Source organism: Panthera leo, chromosome B2, assembly GCF_018350215.1.
Source record: "Panthera leo isolate Ple1 chromosome B2, P.leo_Ple1_pat1.1, whole genome shotgun sequence".
NCBI lineage: Eukaryota > Metazoa > Chordata > Mammalia > Carnivora > Felidae > Panthera > Panthera leo.
The window spans coordinates 96,080,928-96,101,495 of record NC_056683.1 but is presented as its reverse complement, the minus strand read 5'-3'; the positions used below and the strand labels follow the sequence as shown (position 1 = coordinate 96,101,495).

General features: G+C 37.2%; 1 protein-coding gene across 5 annotated transcripts in view; it reads left to right on the top strand.

Moving 5' to 3' along the window:
• The window catches only part of PDSS2 (decaprenyl diphosphate synthase subunit 2), a 289,871-nt gene that overhangs the window by 163,959 nt on the left and 105,344 nt on the right, over nucleotides 1-20,568 (top strand). For all 5 annotated transcript variants that reach the window (XR_006202742.1, XM_042939483.1, XM_042939480.1 and 2 more), the window contains exon 4: nucleotides 15,395-15,469. Coding sequence is in view for 4 of the 5 variants with exons in the window: in XM_042939483.1 (XP_042795417.1) it covers nucleotides 15,395-15,469 (75 nt within the window). In the remaining variant the exon portion in view is untranslated. The remainder of the gene's footprint in view (nucleotides 1-15,394; nucleotides 15,470-20,568) is intronic.

Genomic DNA, 20,568 nt, shown 5'->3' with positions numbered 1-20,568 from the left:
GGGAGCAGACAGAACTTAATACAGAATTTCTGTATATAGTATGTCACTTTTGTCACAGTGACAGCTTTTTTTGGAGGGTGTGTATTTAACTTGGTAATTAAAGTTAGCATATTTGTAGCAACTTTAATTTTTTATGACTTATTCATTCTACCAATGTTCCATTTTCTTGTGCTACTGAATTCTTGTCTGAATTTCTGTATTATGTGTTTATCTCTGTACTTCTCCTGGGGCAGACCATTAAGATGAAGGGTTCTGCAGTCATCAGAAATTCAGAGCTGTTTTATAATTGCCAAGGGTAAAATTAGCAAAGTCAATTATTCTCCCTTTGGCTTTTCCCTGAAGATATTAGGGGTCTTCAAGGTAATTGCCTTAGGTAACATTTAGATTTTTAAATATCTCTAAGTATAGAAATTGGTATATTAATCCTCTGGTAATTGTCTTCTTACTGTTCTAGCTCTGGTCACATAAATGTGAATTAACAAGATTTGGAATTCAAGAGTGAGTTTTGAATTCAAGAGTAGTGTTTGAGTTTTCATTCATTTTCAGTTATGGAACCTAAGGTCAGCTTTTTGTTTTGGTACTTCATTGTACACAGACCCTAGACTTGGAGACTTTAGCATGCCTCTTGTTAAGCCATAAATTCCCTGACTCCATTGAAATAAATTGCTTTATATTGTGTTCATGTAGAACATGACTGGATCCTGAAATGATGGGGTCATACCAGAATCTAAAATTTTAGTATCTGAGCATCAAACTATCAATGAGACATGCTGAATAATTGGGGGAAAAACATGAAGTGGAGAAGCACTATAATTTAGAAATCTGGCTGACTATTAGAGGCTTTTTCTGGTTCCTGTTTATTTTGTAGACTAGATCTTTATTTTAGGATTAAGCCACAGTACAAATACGGCTGTTTGGATTACTGCTTGTCATCTTTTTTCTCTAAGTCTTTTATTTTACATGTATAGTGATAACCCTAGTATTTGAACAATTGAATTCAGGGGCACCTGGATGGCTCAGTTGTGGTTTCGGCTCAGGCCGTAATCTTAGAGTACATGAGTTTGAGCCCTGTGTTGGGCTCTGTGCTGACAGTGCAGAGCCTGCTTGGGATTCTCTCTCTCCCCTACTGTGTCCTTCCCGGGATCACGTGCACGTGCACTCTCTCTCAAAATAAATAAATAAACTTTTAAAAAAATAATAAAAAAATGAATTGACCATGCTATTTTTTTCTCATTATAGTCGTTTTCATTTAATGGACCTATCACTATACATCAGGTGGGAAACTGTGCCTTAGCTTGGGTCTTGTCTGAGTACCCAAGAACATTGTCATGATGTCATTCCTGGGGACCGTTCTATTAAGCATTAGTGATTTATATTTCTAAATAATTAGGGGCACAGATGTACTCTTTACATAGCTGATGTATTTCCTTATGTTAACTTTGTTTTCCTAAAGGCATAAATATGTTGTTTACAAGGAAGAATTTTGTTTGTATAAATATGCTCAATTTATGCATATAAATCTCCTCCTTTTATACCATCTATATATTTTAATAAAGAGAGGGCTATTGGTTATTCCATGTTTGTATTATCGGTTACATTAATTCTACTTTCAAATTCATGTTAAAAAGTGAAACCTAGGCTCACTTGGCTGGCTCAGTTAAGTAGAGCATGTAACTCTTGTTCTTGTGGTCACGAGTTCAAGCACCATGTTGGGTGTAGAGCCTACCTTAAAAAAAAAAAATGAAACCTAGAAACATGCTATATCATATGAAATTTGAGATTTTCTTTATCATATTCATTTAAAATAGACATTGTGACCTTGTGTGTTTATAGTCTTATCAGCACTATTTTACTTGTGGAAATTATTATGTTTTAGCCTCTTTAGTCTGACACCCAAGATTAATGTTCTTTTCTATATATAACCCTTCTCAAGTATAGATTTTCATGACTAGCTTAAATGTGTGCAGAAGGTAAGTAGGGTGTCATATATTGTTAACAATAAAGGCAGTTATCTCCCTATCAATTGAATAAAGAAGCCAAAATGTTATCATAAAATTACAATTTCAAAGTCCCCAAATTTTTGCAGTTTTTTTTCATCATGTGCTAACAAAGCTACCCATTAAACAGACACTATATCCATTTTCTGAGCCACTTCCTTGATCTTTAAAGCAAAAGTGATAAATGATTAGTATTTGAGAAGTGTACTTAGAAACAAGAAGCCAAATATTATGTCCTTTTAAAATTTATTGTCTCATTAAAACCTTAAACTTTGTCCTTTTGGTGCCATAAAACAATGGAATGAAGTGTCTTTTTGCCATAAAAAGATCAAATGCCATCATACAAAAAATAGACAAAACTCTGAGTGTCTGTCAACCAGAAAGCTGACAACCAAGAAGGGAATTTCTTCCATATGCCTAAGCTTTCAAATAAGCCCATTTTAAAAAGTCTGTGTTCTACAAAAATATATTCTCTAAAATGGGTAGAGTTGAACCCCATACCATGGTTGGCCACGAGAGGTAGAAATATGTTGACTAGGGCAGATTTTTTAAAATGTTTATTTATTTTTGAGAGAGAGACAAACAGAGCATGAGCGGGGAAGGGGTAGAGAGAGGGAGACACAGAATCCGAAGCCGGCTCCAAGCTCTGAGCTGTCAGCACAGAGCCGGATGCAGGGCTCCAACTCATGGACTGCAAGATCATGACCTGAGCCAAAGTTGGACACTCAACCGACTGAGCCACCCAGGCATCCCTGGGGTAATTTTATAGTATACCTAGCCACCTCAATTTTGTAAATCCCTTTTTCTACTTTCCAGAAATAAAATTAATCAAGCCAGCTTTTTTTCCTCTTCATTTTCACTGATATAAACTGCCATTTCTCCAAAGCCAGAGGGAGAAAAAAAATCCACTTCTGAGCTTGAGCTATTCATTTCTTTTTGCCTAATGATTTTACTCAAGGAACTTCCTGAGTTAGGAGTTAACAAAAGTACTGGGTAGATGAATAGCTGATTCCTTCCTCTGCATCCTCAGCTAGCTGACCCCACATCTCTTCACTCATCCTTTCTTTATCCTATAGATACATCCTCCGTACCTCTTTCTTTGTCTTTTATTGTTCACAAATCAGTTAATTCCATCTCAGGCTATCCCCAACCCCTTTCTTCCCATCTTTCATTCTTTATTTTCTTCCTTGTTAGTTCAGAAAAATTGTTATCCATCTTTTTGCCTTCTTCTTGCTCCTTTCAATAAAAAATAAGCTAAGAAACTTTACTTAGGAGTTGAAAAACATCAGAGTAAGGCTTGGCATGCTCTTGTGTTAATAAGGAAAATTGGGGCACCTGGGTGGCTCAGTCGGTTAAATGTCCGACTTCGGCTCAGGTCACGATCTCACGGTTTATGGGTTCGAACTCCATGTCGGGCTCTGTGCTGACAGCTCAGAGCCTGGAACCTGCTTTGGATTCTGTGTTTCCCTTTCTCTCTACCCCCCCCCCCCCATGCTCTGTTTCTCTCTCTGTCTCTCAGAAATAAACATTAAAAAAAGTTACAAAAGAATAAGGAAAATTATATAATTAGAAATGAAACAGGCGTAAGAAAGAACCAGTGTCTCTACCCTCATTTTTTCCTTTAACCAGGTTTCCCTATAACTGTCAATGTTTAAAGACATTTTTTAAATGTCTTTCTATTTAGTTTTGTTTTCCTACTTTATTTAATTGAAGGTATTGTAAGATTGTGGTTTTCTATTTTATTTTTAATTATAAGCATATGGTATTTCTAATGTTATGAGCTAACCAAGCTTTAGTCGGCTGCCCTGGGAACCTAGCCACCATTTATAACCTCAAATATTGGGACATTGAGGTATGAACTCCAAACAACTGAATTATAGATAAAATTCCAAAATGCAGTGCATTTGTAATTTCGTGCCTGTTGTGTTAGATTAATACCGAATTTGAACTCCATAAGCAAAAGAACAGTTAAGAGCATTCAAAAGGATCCATGTGACTGCTTTTCATTAGTAGCTACAGATAGTTCATTTGTGTTGATTTAATTTGGTTTTAGCATTTCTATCATTTTCCTGATTCCTCAGAGTTGTAAATACTCATGGAAAAAATTCACTCTAAGCCCAAGTTGGTTGATGGGGCCTTAACCCAGGAGCAAATGTTATTTATTTAGCAATAGTGATTGGGGAAGAGCCCTTTCCTGGCAGCTAATGACCTACTGGAGGACTTGTGTGCCCAAGGCAAAGCTGAAGGCCATTAGCCCAACAGGTCATTAACTGACAAATGCCTGACCCTGAGGTCATTTCTGATATCGGAAACCGTGAAAACATTAAAGTGGGCTTGTTGGAAAGTACAGCTGTGCGAAGGAAGTTTCTTTTTAAGCATTTTGGAAAATGCATTGTTTGTTGTTATTCACATGGCTTAATTGTCTTTGTTCTGGGGCCATTTTCACTGTGCCCAGCAAGTCAGTCAGATATCAGTAAACACCAAAACTGTAGTGTATGGCCAGTCTTTGATTTTTAAATGACAGTTTCCCTGTTTAGAATATCACATTAACTATTTCATTCCGAAGCAACTTCAGCTTTCACTTTTGTGGATAACTTGTGTTTTCATAATATGTTGGGTTATATAGCACTTACCTATTTTATACTTCTCAGAGATGACCTATAAAGCCACATAAGAGAAGTGGAAAGACCTCAAGTAGAAGTCTGTGGACCTATTCTCTATCTCTGACTTTTTTTTTTAATTAGCCATTTAACATTGGACAGTTCGTTTTCTCCTTCAGAATTCTAGTTTAGATCATTTATCTTTTTCTCCAGACTGTTTATCTATTGTCTTTTTTTTTTTTTCTTTAAGCTCTATGCCCAATGTGGGGCTTAAATTCATGACCCTGTGATCAAGAGTCGCATACTCTATGGACTGAGCCAGCCAGGCGCATCCCTCTAATGTCTTAATACTCCATTTTTCAAGTCAACTTAGAAACTTCATGATGTAGAATATTTAACATTTATTAAAATTAGTACAAAGCACTTGATAATATTAACAACTTACATTTTTGAGTGCTTGCCCTGTGCTAGACACTATTGCAAGTGCTTTATGTGTATTAACTTATTTAATCTCTCCTGAGACATAGGAAAGGGTTAAGTAATTTCCTTGAGGAAATGGTAGAGCTGCTATCTAAATCTAAATATAGGCAATCTGGCTCCAGAATCCTCTAGCTTAGCTAAAGTAGAAAACTAACAAACCAAGAACCATGATACCTTTTTTGCCAGCAATTTTGCAGTTACCGGTATTGGGATTTATAATACCTTAAGCGACTAGTAGTTTTAAAATATTGGAATAAGTATTTCAATACAAACATCATTAGAGCTTTATGAAACATTTTGGAGAAATAACCAGTAAGCAGAGGCAACTTGTTTTCTTAGTTTCCTCATCTGTAAAATAAAGACAGCATTATTTCCATCTCCTGTATCCTTACCAGTTGCAAAATTCTACAATTCTGAGTGTTGTAGGAGAGAGTCTGAACTTAAAATATATATATCCAGATCCTGAAGATGTTACGATATAGGAAGAAAAACAAAGGAATCAAGAAAAAATTGTTTATAAACTCAGAGATGTAATAGAGAAATGACCATCTTTTTTATAAATGTCTAAGATCTAGAGATTTACATGCATATTTCGGCAATCTAAAACAATACTCTAAATTAATGAACTCACCTATATGGCCAGTTTGTGATGAGAAAATGATACGGCTTAATTTGTTCAAGTACTTTAAAAGCCATAAGATGATATGCAGATATAAAATTCTGAAAATAATGATTAAACAATTATAACTGCAAATTTATTTTGAAAGTTATGATTTATACAATTCACATATTGGAAAAAGTATTGGTGATGCAATAAAATTTTTGCGTGCCTTGTGTTAAGCATTAGAAATGCCAGCTTAAAAGACAATTGTATCACCTGTTTTCAGTCTTCATGTAAATTATATCAACCAAAAAAAAAAAAAACAACAAACAAAAACAAAACAACCCAATTGTATCTCTACAGATTAGAGAATTTCTAACCCAAGAATATCCATTGTTTGATTCAAGGGTACAATACAGCCAATCTCGAGTTTCTACTACTTTTTTTTTTTTTTTTGAGGGGAAAAAAGGATTACCTAATTTTCTAGAATGCAGTACCAATAGAGCCAGTTATTTTTAGCATTCCATTGATTCACAGATTTTGAAGAGCTGCAATGGTATTTGGAAGAAATACAATTACAGTTTTAGACGAGATGCATGGATTTTAATGCATATGAGTCATGCTTTTATTTCTGTGGTTGCCTTTGAAGTGCAAACCTCGGGACGTCTCTGAATTACAAACATCTGCCTTTTAGTGTAGCCCAATTAGAAGAGGAACTAATTGAACTAAAAATTGAACCATGTTATCCAAAAGACAAGGGATTCCTGGAATTTGCAAGAGTATGTGTGAATCTCAGAGAAATCCTGAAATTTTTAACTCTTTGGCCAAATGTGTTCTAAACTTATTTTTTTTTTTTATGAATCTAGTAAGATCAAAGCTAAGAGTCAGTATCAGTGATGTATATAAACCAAGGTGGAAATGCACCCTAATATTATACCCCATAGTACCCGAGAATGATTATGTTTTAACCTGCCTTCTGCCTCTGTTTCTATTCCGTTAATTTACATGTTTTTGGAATAAAGTGATAAAGAAATTAACACCTTTATAAATATATTTCAGAATAACAATCTGTAAACTGTGTGTCAAAAATCTGGGGACTCTGTGTGCAGTTAAAATGGCTAACCAAGGTATGAGTTATACATGACGTATATCAGTATAAGGTAGTATTTCAGATTATAGATCACATGCTGTTTATGGTGGATAGTGAAATCCCTTTAGTAAGTGACTGTCAACACTTTTTCTTTAATGGATCACAATAGAAAATAGAGGGATAATGAAACTTTTGTTTTATGAAAAATTTCACTCATTTTTGTACATACACATGTATGCATGTACTGTGTGTGTCATGATGTAGAATACAATTCTTATCGTGGGTTGCAATTTAAAAATTTTGAAAGTTGATACTATTAGGCAGTGTTCTAGCCAGCAGCATCCTTTCGTTGAATGAAATAAGGTACCTTGATCCTGGTGTTCTGAAGTTTCACATTGTGAACTTGTGTTTTTCAAAGGTGGGATTAACCTTTAAGCAAAATCACACTTGGAAACTATCACTTAACATCACTGAGAGTGCCACCAAAGGAAGAAGCAGTGAAAGCAGAGTGGAGGTTATCAGCCACATGGGGAAAAGTGGGCACGTCACTGAGATGGCAGATATAATTCTCTCTGAGAGGTTGTCAGAGCAAGGTGTAACAGAGCTACTAAGTGTGGGGCATCCTAATGGGGAATATCCTGGGTACAACAAACTTGACAACATACATAAGGAATTCTTATGTTGGAGAAAGTGAAAACTAAAGCAACTAACTGCTGTACGATAATGTCAGAATTACTTTGTTTCACGACTAAGCATTTAGTTCCCAGCAACTATTTAGTTTTTGTAGTAATGCAAGATACTTAACCAACTTTTTTTTAGCCTACTGGAAAGCATCTCTTTTTCTCCTTTTCCTACAAAAAGTTTTATTTTGGTGTAAGCATTTTAAATTGTAAAAAAATTATCAGCCGCTTTTTCAGGAATCTAAGCATTGTTTAAATCAATAAATGATTATCATTACTCAGTGGTGAACAGTAGACCAAGAACCATGCACCGTCATTCAAAAAGTGAACTCAGGGGGCACCTGGCTGGCTTGGTCGGTGGAGCATGCAACTCTTGATCTCAGGGTTGTGAATTTGAGACCCACATTGGGTGTAGAGATTACTTAAAAATAAAATCTTAAAAAAAAAAAAAAGAACTTATTTTTGGATCACTTTTTTATTGTTACTGAAAGAAATCCATATTTTGGCATCATCCTTACAATTGTTATGAATAAAAAACATATACAGCTACACATTTCTGGTCATGGAGCTAACTGTTGATAAAATGCAGATACCTCTTACTTAGATAAGCTAACTGAGGCCCAAAGGAGTGCTATGGGAGAGGAGGGCGTAGGGAGTGCCTGGATGGCTCAGTCGGTTAAGCATCCAACTCTTGGTTTTGACTCAGATCATGATCTCACAGGGCGCTGGCAGCATGGAGACTGCTTGGGATTCTCTCTCTCCCTTCCTCTCTGCACCCCCCCCCCCAAATAAATAAATACACTTAAAACAAGAAGTTATATGGATGGCCCAAAGTCATGCAGCCTTCTAAGTGGTCAATAACAAAGTAATGTCCTTTATCTTTATAAGGTCATAACTAGTTTCATTAGTACAGTGCCAGGAACATGGTAGGCTGTCAGCAAATGTTTATGGAATGAGTGCATTAGCCAATATAATATTAAATTTCAGCACTTCATATTCAAGCCATTTTCCTGAACTTGTGGCCCATTTCTTTTAAGTTTTATCAGTTGTGATTTTCTTTTAGACTTTTCTTTAGTTCGCTGAATTTTCCTGAGCCCTTTCTGACAAATGTTACCAGTAGTTAGAGGCCATAAACCAATGTATCAGCTGTTCTAAATTAAAAATTAAGATTATCAATTTGCTTAGTTTTTGCTGCACCTGTCCTACTGGTTGTGCCATTTCTCTCTCCGCTCTTCCCCCTTAGCCAGAAAGAACTTCCAGCTCACTAGAACAGATTGCTATCCCTCCCACAAATAAGCATGGTCTTACACATTTGGCAGCATTGAAAAGGCTCCCTTCAAAAAGCCTAGTTAGAAGCTTCCTCCAGAACTCCTGTGAGTTAGTGGTGTGTTTATTGCAACAGACCTTTCATCATTGTCGTCATTAAACCTGGTCCTTGTCTGATAGGAAGGAGTGGGGAGAACCATTCTTTCATAGACTTCATCAATGGCTTTATTAAAACAACTCATTTATATTAATCAGCATGCAGATTAGGGCTCATCTGGGTTGTTTGTGCCCAGGTGGTGGGTGAGTAGATTCACCCCTTATTTGGCCACTGCCGCTGCTCCCTGTGTTCTTTAGAGGTCGCTTCTCCATTGAGGCTGCCAGCCTGAAAGCTCTGGCTGAGCACTGGGGGACTGAATCCACCTGGAACAGAATAGTTTGCTTAAACCCAGTCTGTAAATGATAAAGTGCTTTACAAATGTTAGATGTTATTATTGGTCTCTGTGGGAGAGCACTACTTCTTAGCCAGTTCCTCTACCTCACCTTGGTGTAATGTAAGTAAATCTTTCCATCATTAAATGCATCTCTCAAACACTCCGTGCTTTGTTTTTTGTGAAGAGGAACTGAAGAGTGAAGCTAACTGCCCTGGTTACTATTAGCAGACTGTTCGGCATCCTTTATCTTTAAAAGTATTTTTCTGTAAGACATTTTTACTGACAATATTGGTTTTGTGGCTTAAAAAAAAATCTTGACACTATCCCTTCAAATATCCAAGCTTTTTGGAAAGGACATATTTATGCTAAATCTGTCTTTTGTTCCTCCCAAGATGTATATGAGAATTAATTCTTCCCCAAGGGCGTTTTACCTTTGCAACTGCTTCATGCATTGCTATTTCTTCCTAGAGGTGGGGGAAGGAGTGCAATAAATTTGTGTGTAATTAATGCCATCAGCACTGCAGATGCGTGCACACACATGACTATTTCCTTTGCTAGCAGCTGTTAAGAGTAGTAAAGGCTGAGGGGCTGTGTGTTCGTTTGCCTCCCAAATAGAGTGATGGATCACACGTTGTCATTCTACACTGTAGTAAAAACTCATTAAAATAACCTTTCCAGCGCAAGTTTTTGAAAGACGATTATAAATCTGTAATAGCCTCCACAGTTTCTATATACCAATGAGTTAAGTGCGGGGCAACCTTTTTTTTTTTTTTCCTTCAAGTTTATTTATTTTGAGAGAGAGGGAGAGAGAGAAAAAATCTCAAGCAGGCTCTGCACTGTAGGCACAGAGCCAGACATGGGACTCAACCTCACGATCTGTAGATCATGACCTGAGCTGAAATCAAGAGCCAGATGCTTAACCAGCTGAGCCACCCAGGCACCTCTGTAGCAACCTTTTTTAAGTAAGTTAAAACACAACCATACTACACCAACTCAGGTTTTGCTGGCTCGAGCTTTTATTGAGCCACATTAGTTAATAGTTAATATTTTTCTGAAGATTTAGTTGTATTTTACTTTTTATTTGAGATGGGTGCTCCTTTGCCCATGTTAAGTGGTCTGGTTTCCTGGTTAACTATCTACAACTCAGCTGAAACTATTCCATCTGTCAAATACTGACAGTACTCCTGGATCACGCCTGTTGAGACAGGCACAGCTCGTCTCCACAGAATGCTTACCGCCACTTACTGATCTTATTTTTGCTACTCCGAGGACTATTGTTTGATTGATATATTCCAGAAATCAATTTGTGGACACAGCTTCAGAAGCCTCTCTGAGGCTAAAAGGAAGAGTGTGCTCCCCAGCTCCCCGCCCCACTCCATGGAGGTAGGTTTATTGTTTTAACCTGATTATAAAAGCAGTACAATAAAAGAGGGGAGAAAAATGTAATACATTGTAAATTTAAGCAGTTATAAATTTATTGATTACAAATTTAAGCAATTTATAAAAGTTGAAAAAGAAAATTTTTTCATTAAAAATCATCCAGATGCTTACTTACCATTTACACATTATCATTATTACTACTTTGTTGTCCTTTCATTTAAAAAAATTTTTTTTGTTGATTTATTTATTTTTGAGAGAGAGAGAGAGCACGTGCACAAGCCAGGGAGGGGCACGCAGAGAGAGACACGGAATCCGAAGCAGGTTCCAATCTCTGAGCTGTCAACACAGAACCTGACACAGGGCTTGAACCCATGAACCACGGGATCATGACCTGAGCCAAAGTCAGATGCTTAACTGACTGAACCACCCAGGCGCCTTTAATATTTTGTTGTCTTTTCCGACTTTTCTCTCCGCGTATATAAACACAGAGATTGACCTCACTTTGTTTTAAAAATATTCTGTTTTGTAACCAGCTTTTTTCTTTTAAGAAGATATTACAGACATCCTCGGATAGCAGTGTGAAGACGTTATTTGGTCATTATTGTTCTCTTACCAACCCCTACTTCTCTTAATTTCTATTTTTTATGATAGGAATTTTATTATAGCTCAGGGTGTAATCACCACAACACCTTTTGCGAGTGCATATGCATCACTTTTGCTTTTCAGTTAAGAAAAGTCATCGAATTGTAGTTACTCTTGCCAGAAGATAAAGAATGAGGCAATTACATTTTCCCTGAGACTGACGAAATTTGTCCTGTAAATTAACCATTTAAGAAATTCATTCCATCAGTTATACGTCAATTAAAAAAATAATAATAATAAAAGAAATTTATTCCAAACAAGGTGCCCCCAAGAAGCTAGCTCATGACATTGACAGTCTGAACAGTTACCACTTCTGGCTCACTGAAATTTAGGGTGTTACTCAGAAGATGTGGGAATAGTATATGGCATCGCCAGGCAGTCAGATTTCAACATGACAAATCAGAAGGAAAAGCATTTTTGTATTGCATGTGCAGGTAAGCAATTCTGCCATTCTTGCAACCTCCAGAAATGCAGAAATTAGCTTATCTCCTGCTTGATTACTGTCTAGACAGCCAAAGTAAACTTTATAACATTAATGGTGACAGATTCTCTTCTAAGTGTTCTACATATTTACTCATTAGAGAGGAAGTGATGTGGCCAACTAGAGCCATTATTTGTTTGACACAACTTTTCACTTAAACCTGATATCATTCTGAATCCGATTGTATGAATTATTCCCAAGCATTAGAGCCATTCAAGACCCAGAACTCAGCAGTGTTGACCTTAATTGACCCAACTAGGATGTTTCTGTCAGTAGGTGGGGTGGGCTATCAGTCTTAATGGTTTAGGACATGGAAATGGTTTAGAATGGTTTAGAAAATGAAAATTGCTTAATTAGGATTCTAGGTCTTGAAACCAAGGGGCTTGGATACAAAAACTTTCATGAAGAAAGTAATCGGGAGAGTTCAGACAGAGGGAAAAGTCTGTGTGAAGAGAATAGATAAAAGTAATATCTGAGCAGGGCACCTGGGTGGCTCAGTCATTTGAGCATCCGACTTCAACTCAGGTCATGATCTCACGGTCTGTGAGTTCGAGCCCTGCATCGGGCTCTGTGCTGACAGCTCAGAGCCTGGAGCCTGCTTCGGATCCTGTGTCTCCCTGTCTCTCTCTCAAAAATACATAAACATTAAAAAAAATAATAAATAAAAAACCTTTAAAAAATAAATAAACCTTTGGTGAGCAAAGGTGTCTTACCAAGCTTTATAAAAAAGCAGTTTTAAAATCTTCATGCCTAACTATAAATATTAAGATTTGCATTTCTAGAAACTCGGAATCAGAATTGGAAGGGACCTTATAGAGTTATGTTTCACAACTTCCTTCATTTTATAGTCGAGAAAAATTAATTGTCCTACCCCAGATCTCACAATGACATTACTAGGAGACCTTGAAGTAGGGTCTAGATCCTTTGGCTCCTAATGCTCTGCCCTATTTCATTACGGTCTTCTCATTGTTGGGCTTCTAAGAGTGGCTATCATTGAAGCTCTTTTAGTCTGTCATGTTTTTGTAGTTGATAGTGTTTGCTTGCCCCCCTGGGCCTGAGGAATGAAAGTCCTTAATCTTTCTCATGGTGCCCTTATTAAGAGTGCCAAGAAGTGGAGGGCTTGGGTTCTTAGTCTCAGGAGATCTGGCATTTGGGCTTCTGGATTCTCTGACTGCCATTATCCTTGCTACCATTGTGGGTTGCTGGAACAAATCATTCCACAAGAATCTGAGGGAGAAAAGTATCATGAAGCAGGTACTTTCTTATATTGAAGTACAAAAGGTGTCTAAACAGGTGCCTATGTAGTAAGCCATGCATTGAAAAAAGATCAGATCAATAAATGGTCTCATTAAATATGTGTAGCTGGTAGTCCTGTGGTCTTCCTAGAAATACCACAATTTTAAAGGAGGATGATACTTAAACATATCTCTCTTTGGTATAATTTAAAATGTTAGGGGCTCCTGGGTGGCTCATTGGTTAAGCGTCCAACTCTTGATTTCGGCTCAGGTCATGATCTCATGGTCATGAGATTGAGCTCCACATCAGGCTCAGTGCTGGGCATGGAGCCTGCTTGAGATTCTCTCTCTCTCCGTCTCCTTCTGCTCCTCCCCCGCCTACACACATGCTCATGTGTGTGCTCTCCCTCTCAAAAAAAAAAAAAAAAAAAAAAAGGTAATAAAAATAAAGGTTAAGTAAACATTTCAGGCAATAGAAAGAGATTTATGTGTGCATTGAGTAAGTCACCCTTGCCTGGGACACTTCAGCTCCCCTAGGCTATTGCTGGTTTTCATAATCTCTTACCTTCCTTGATTTGTTAACCCAAGGAAGTCCAAAGCTTTTTCCTCAATGATCATCATTGGCTATGCAGGTGTATTCTGCTCAAGTAACTATAGCTATTTGGAACTATGGGTCCTTTATAAATTTTGAACTTATGAGTACAGGTCTGTCTATATTTGCTAATTACATTAAAAAGAAAAAGAGACAATAAAATGTCTGTTGCCTCTGCCTGGTCTGAAATCTCAGGGAAGTAAAGACACAGTCTAGTTATCCAGAGCCAGATCCATTGTTAAAAGTTCATGCCATCATTTTGACATTTAGTGTTGTGGACTTTCTCTTTATAAATCCCTCTTCACTTTACCAGTGCTGGTCTCAGAGCTCAAACTGTTTCAAAACCATAACATTTCTTAGTGAGTGATTGATCTGTATTACGTGTCCGGCCATCAGGGGGATCTTGGGATGTTGCTTGTATAAACTGTAATCCAATCTGATGCTGTGCATTTAGTTACAGTCTTTCATAGACCTATTGGTGATACTCTATCCTCCTGGATTTGGGAATAGAGCTTATCTGATACCTTCAGGGGAAAAAAATCCATTCATTTTCTTTCTTCCCCACTTAAATAACTCAACACATCTGGTAACACTGTAGGATCATTGTCCTTCCAGTTCCTCTGCAGCTCATATTGCTACAATATTTCTTAAGTATTTGGTTACCTAAAGGGCAATGTGATTAAAAAAAAAAAAAAAAAAAGACTTTGTATAGGTCTTACAAATTAACCCATCTGCAGAGCTAGAAAAAAAATGGCTTTAATCAGCAAAATTTCCATATCAACAGCCTTGTCTGTGTTACACAGGATGAACGTAAATATAAATTTGGAGATGAATGCTCATGTGTTAAAATTTTAAAGCAAGTCTTTCCACAAATTAATGTAATTTGTGTCTAAGAAAATGTTTATTAAATCTAACGTACCTGAGATTAAAGTATCTTGTTGTTTGGGTCTGTATCCTTTGGCTTAATAATGTCTTCAATTACAAGAATGATAAAAGCTGAAACAAAATCCTTTAATTCAATCAGAACTGAGCTAAATTTTAGGAAGCAAAGAGTGGGAATCAGATACGGTACTGCATGATATAGGAAGCTAAATATACACGATATTAAGACTTCGCAAGAAGCGGTTGGGGCTGCTTTGAGGAATTCTTGTTTGGAACGGCTGCATTGAAATACCACTATTTTATCCTCTTGAATTAAGATGGTTTATGCAAACAAGTCTAAATTGTACAGTAGTTCCAAAGAGACTGTTTTCTGCTTGTTTTACATTCTGGAACAAGTTCAAAGCTTTTGATTTTGCTTGATTTTTTTTTTTTTTTTAACAGCCTGAGTCTTGAAAATAATACAGGTTTGATGAATATGATTTCAATATTGCAGTCCTATAAAAATTTTCAGTATTTATGGTACATTTGACCCAGGGGCCCTCCACCAAATATATCCACAGTGCATTTTAAGTATAACAGAATGAACACATTTGAAAGGTTAACCATTCTTTTGCTTTTGCTTTTCTTTCTGTATTAAGTATGAAAATTAGCATTGTAATGGCTCCCAGAATGGAGATATTGAAAAAGTATCCACCTCACAGAAATAAACATACAGAAAATAAATTGAGTTAAGATTTCATTAGGTATCTGAAATTTAAGCTTCTGTTCAAAATGGCTATTACTGGATTTTCATGTATATTAGTTCAATGCTGTGCTTGTAAGTTTTTTTTTTTTTTTTTTTTTTTTGCTTGAATTATGCCTGAAAAAAATTGGATTACAGCTCTAATATCCAGGTGGGCAATGCCATTTGCCAGGATCTTTGTATATAACCCCATAAGCACAAATACTGCCTTGCTGCTAAGCCTTCTGAGGCTTTCTGAGGTAAAAATGGGCATAAAAATGTTTAATTCTTTTAATTTTTTTTCTTGTTTTTTTAGGTTGTGGAACTTTTAGCAAGTGCTCTTATGGACTTGGTGCAGGGAGTATACCATGAAAATTCTACTTCAGCAAAGGTAGGGTTGGGTACTCATTATAAAATGTTAGGTTAAAAACCCTCGTGGCAAAACTAGAATTGACGAGCGAAAATGTCATTTTTGTTTTGTGTTTAAATTGTACATGACATTTTTTTTTAGATTAGTGTTTTGGCTACAAATCCATGGCCATACGCTTAGTACATAGCAGATTTAGCCAATTAAAACAACCTCTTATCCTCTGGCTGGATTCACAGTCTGTTCAGTCTGCAGCAGCCCAGTAGACACCAGGATGCTCTGTGTCTACTGGCTGGCAGGTAGCACTGTCACAGGGCAGGCAGACTGGAGAAACAGCTTGTGCTGAGGTGGCTGGGCGCAGCCTTTCCCCAGAGGAAAGGGTCTTCCATGTCCCAGAAGAGTGGACATGATCTGAAGAGGATGACTTTTGAGGGCATGAGGAAAGAATGTCTTTTATGTCCAACATCCAGAATTTACTGCGTTTGTAAATTCTCTGTGATAAGAAGTAGGATGGTTGTGCAGTTGGATCATTCTGATTAATTATATAGATCTAGAATTAAGGTTTTTTGACTCATTTAACAGGACATCTTATGGGTTAGGTTTTATTTCTTTAAAATGCAGTTATTTCATTTCAGTAGGATATTGAATGTGAAGCAGTTGCCTCATTGACCACCGCCATCATTTAACATGGTATATGCTATTATACGGGATTCCTAGCTTAGGGTTTCATTATTCTAACTTCTTTAGCTTCTGTATTAGCAAGATTTCACTCACTGCAAATTAGAGAAAATATGCGCATATGCACATTTTAGGCTTTTTGACATTTCCATTTGAAAAAAGAAAGACTGATTTTACTGGAAAATGAAACATAGGGCATGAGCAACTTGCATAGGAAATTTAAAAGTATAACCCAGGGACTCTGGATGGCTCAGAGAATAGTTAGTAAAATATGAAGAATTATACCTTGGACGTCTGCTAACATTTGGTTCAAGGAACCACAGTTCCCTGGAGGCATATCTAACTTCACCTAAGTTGCCTAGTGGTATGTGGGGACCTGGCAGGATATACGACCACAGTGGGACCCCCTTTGCTGCATTTTTCAAAAATATACCATACTTCACTACCATGGCTGAGGATTAATAGCACATTGTAGAATGGAAGATTCCTGGTCTGGTTCCACTCATAAGTTGCCTCATATATAGTATAATGAAGATGATAGTAGCTAAACGTGTAACACTGTGGTAAGTAACTCACCTATGTTTCTTCATTTAATCTTCACAGAAAGCCTGCTAGCAGATACTACTGCTATCCCCATTTGACATATGGGAAAACCGAGGTTTAGAAAAGATTAAATAATTTGCCCACAGTCCTACAACTTGCTAGTTGAGATTTGAACACCAGAGCTCAGGTTCTTAACCGTGCGTTTTCTACCTCTATACCTCAATGAAACCCAATTTGCTCGCCTCCCTCTGCCATACCTGAGATCCCACCATATATGGTGATGACAGTGACCTCTTCTGGCAGTTGAGGCATCGTTTTCCCCTGGGATAGTTCTAATGTGTTCAACGTAGTTCCATGTAAGATATTAATATCTTACAGTTAAATACCTTAATTTTTAAGCGAAAGTGTTATTGTTTTAGGGTTCTTGATTTATTCACTCTTAACTGTTTGTCCACTATAATTAGCCTAGTTTGTTAATAATTTTGTGAACATTTATTAAATACTTTCTGTATATCAGGCAGACCTAACAGCAACGACAACAGTAAATGGTTAGATGGCACTTTACAGTTTGCTTATACTTTCTTTCTCTACAGTCACCCATAAAAAGGGGGACATTTGTTGGTACGCCCATTTTATACATTAAAAGCCTGAGATTCAGGGATGACAAAAGGCAGGAAAGCCTATTAACAGGAAACTCTTTGTTGATGTATGTTTCACAGTGGCATGATCTGAACCCAGGTTTTTTGACTCCCAAGTCCCACATAATCTGTTTCTTCCTGGGAAAGAGAAAAGAGGAAGCAACGAAAGTCTTTGAAGGACTGTTGATCATACGTGCACTGCCAATTAGCAAGCACTAATTGCTGACTTTCATTGGCTAGTTTTACTTCAGAGAATCTGTAGCAATGCTTTGTCCATCTGCCCTGTTTCCCTACCGTCTCCCCAAACACAGCCCTTTAAAGCACTAGCGACCTTCTTTAAGCAATTACATTTCTGAATATAGCCAAACCATTTAAAGAGCTGTTTTGGTTGGTTTTGTTTTCTTTTGTTTTGTTTTTATAACGGAAGGAAAATGCATAGTTGGACTGAAGCAGTGGGAGTGCTTCTGGATGCCTCCATTTGTGTCCCAGGTCCAATTTAGGTTAACCACATTTCCCTTCCTAACCAGAAAAATCCTGGCCTTTCTCCCCCCTCCTCTAAGTGTGCTTGCCATTGCAATGGCAGTTCAGAATTTGGGTTTTCGAACTTGGCCCAGAAATGCCTTCAGAGGCAGAGAGAGCACTGCCCCACATGGAGTGCCTTCAAGGTTTTCATGTTCTGGCACGATTGGGAAGCAGCCACAAGTGGAGGTCATGTGGGAAGTGAGTGGCACAACCTCCGTAGCCTTGGGCCAATTCAGTACACAAAAGAATTGCTTTGTGATTTAAAATCAGCTGCAAACCATTTATTCTCTCTAGGGAGAAGAGAATACAATGCAGTCTGTTTTCTATATGGCTACTTAATGCAGTGATGGAGAACCTGGGTAGTACGAAAATAGCTTTCTGTGGAGCAGTGCCTATGTGACCAGGGTAGATGCACTAAAAGCAAATGGAGGAGAATTACAATTGAATATGTCCAAAATCACCTTCTCCAGAAGAAGTTTGTAATTACCTAATCCTCCTTTAAACTATGAAAATTTATGTGACTTAACGTTAGTAATACTTGACAGATCATATGTAAATTGTGATCATGTAAACATTCAAAGTAATTTTGGAAATTCATCCTTTGATCTAGCCATTGAAAAACAGTATTTTTATTTTTATGTTTGTTAGTGAATGAACCATTTTTTCCTTAAAATAAAAATTAGCCATTGTGCTTTCTTTAGTGTTTATAGCATTTCCTCTCTGTCTACCTGGTTTGGTGTTGTTGTTAGCTAATTGGAAAAAAAAAAGTATATGAAGTAGAAAAATTGCATTTTATGTTTTTTTAAGTTTGTTTCTTTATGTTGAGAGAGAGCACAAGTGGGGTGGGGGAGGAGCACACAGTAGGGGGGTGGGAAGACAGAGAATCCCAAGCTGGCTCTGTGCTGTCAGCACAGAGCCCGAATCAGGGCTCTATCCCACAAACCATGAGACCATGATCTGAGCCAAAATCAAGTTTCAGATGTTTAACCAACTGAGCCACCCAGGCACCCCTCCAAAATTGCATTTTAAATGCAGCTGTTGTTTACCATTCTAAGAGTTCCCAAGTCCTGCCTTGTACATTGTGTTCATGTTACTCACTGTACACACTAAATATTTTGCATTTTAGCAAAATTGGCTTTGAATCCAGACCTTTATATCTAAAATCTTTATAGCATAATTATCTTATAACTTGTTTCTAATTAGAAAAGTTACTACGTATTTGGTAATAAAAATTGAAAGCACAGAAAAAGGTCAAGAGGAAAAAAGAAATTATTTTACATAAACCATCCCCAGAAATGAATGATGATTACACCTTAATGTATTTTCTTCTAGATTTCATTCTATATTTCTCCCATTTTATAGTTATTATTCTATGTCGTTTTTTGTTCCGATTGATTCCCTAGGATTTGTTATTAAAAGTCTTCAAATGGGGCGCTTGGGTGGCTCAGTCAGTTGAGTGTCCAACTTCGGCTCAGGTCATGATCTCACGGTTCGTGGGTTCGAGCCCCGCATCGGGCTCTGTGCTAACAGCTCAGAGCCTGGAGCCTGCTTCAGATGGTGTCTCCCTGTCTCTCTGTTCCTCCCCTGCTCTCACTCTGTCTCTCTGTCTCTCTCACTCTCTCAAAAATAAATAAAGATTTAAAAAAATTAAAAAAAAAAAGTCTTCAAATGTTAGGGGCACCTGGGTGGCTCAGCCGGTTGAGTGTCCAACTTTAGCTCAGGTCATGATCTCACCGTTTGTGGGTTCAGGCCCCACATCGGGCTCTGTGCTGTCATCTCAGAGCCTGGAACCTGCTTCAGATTCTGTGTCTCCTCCTCTCTCTACCCCTACCCCACTCATGATCTGTCTCTCAAAAATAAATTAACGTTAAAAGTAAATTTTTTTTAAAGTCTTCAAATTTTAATTTTACTGACTATTTAATGTTTCTCCATACTACTATAATTTACTGAACCATTCCACAATTTTTAGATACTTACCGTTTCCTTTTTTTTTTTTAATGAGTTTAAACAATATTGTGATGATGAACATCTTAGTGTTTATAACAGTGCTCTATTTTATACTATTTGCTAAAAGAAAATAAAGAACCCTAGAAGTGAGATTTTTTTTTTTTAATCAAAAAGTTAGAATATCTTTAGGGGTACCTGGATGGCTCAGTCAGTTAAGCATCCAACTCTTGATTTCGGATCAGGTCATGATCTCATAGTTCGTGGGTTCAAGCCCTACACTGGGCTCAGCACTGACAGTATGGAGCCTGCTTGGGATTCTCTCTCTCTTTTTCTCTCTCTGCTGCTTGCCTGCATTTACTCCTTTTCTCTCTCTCTCTCTCTCTCTCTCAAATAAACTTTAAAAAAAGTTAAAGTAAAATCTATTCTTCAAAAAAAAAAAAAGTAAGAATATTTTCAATATGTAGAAAAAGATTGCTATCCTTAGAAAAGCCTGCTTTTAAAGTTGGCCCTTGGCTAGAATCTGGGAACTTGGATTTTAGGAGTGTCTCTACCATTATCTAACTGGTAAGTGCAACTCACTGTAGCCAAACTGTTTTTGCCAGTAATGTGGTTTATTTTGAATATCTGCTTTCCTTCTGGGAGTCTGGAATGTTGGTATATGCTAGGCAGAGAGGATGACCAACCCCTACAGAAACGCTGAGCACTGAGTCTCCAATGAACTTCCCAGGCAGACAGTGTTTTGTATATGTTATCACATGTGTTCATTCTTAGAGGAATTAATCACATCTTGTTTGA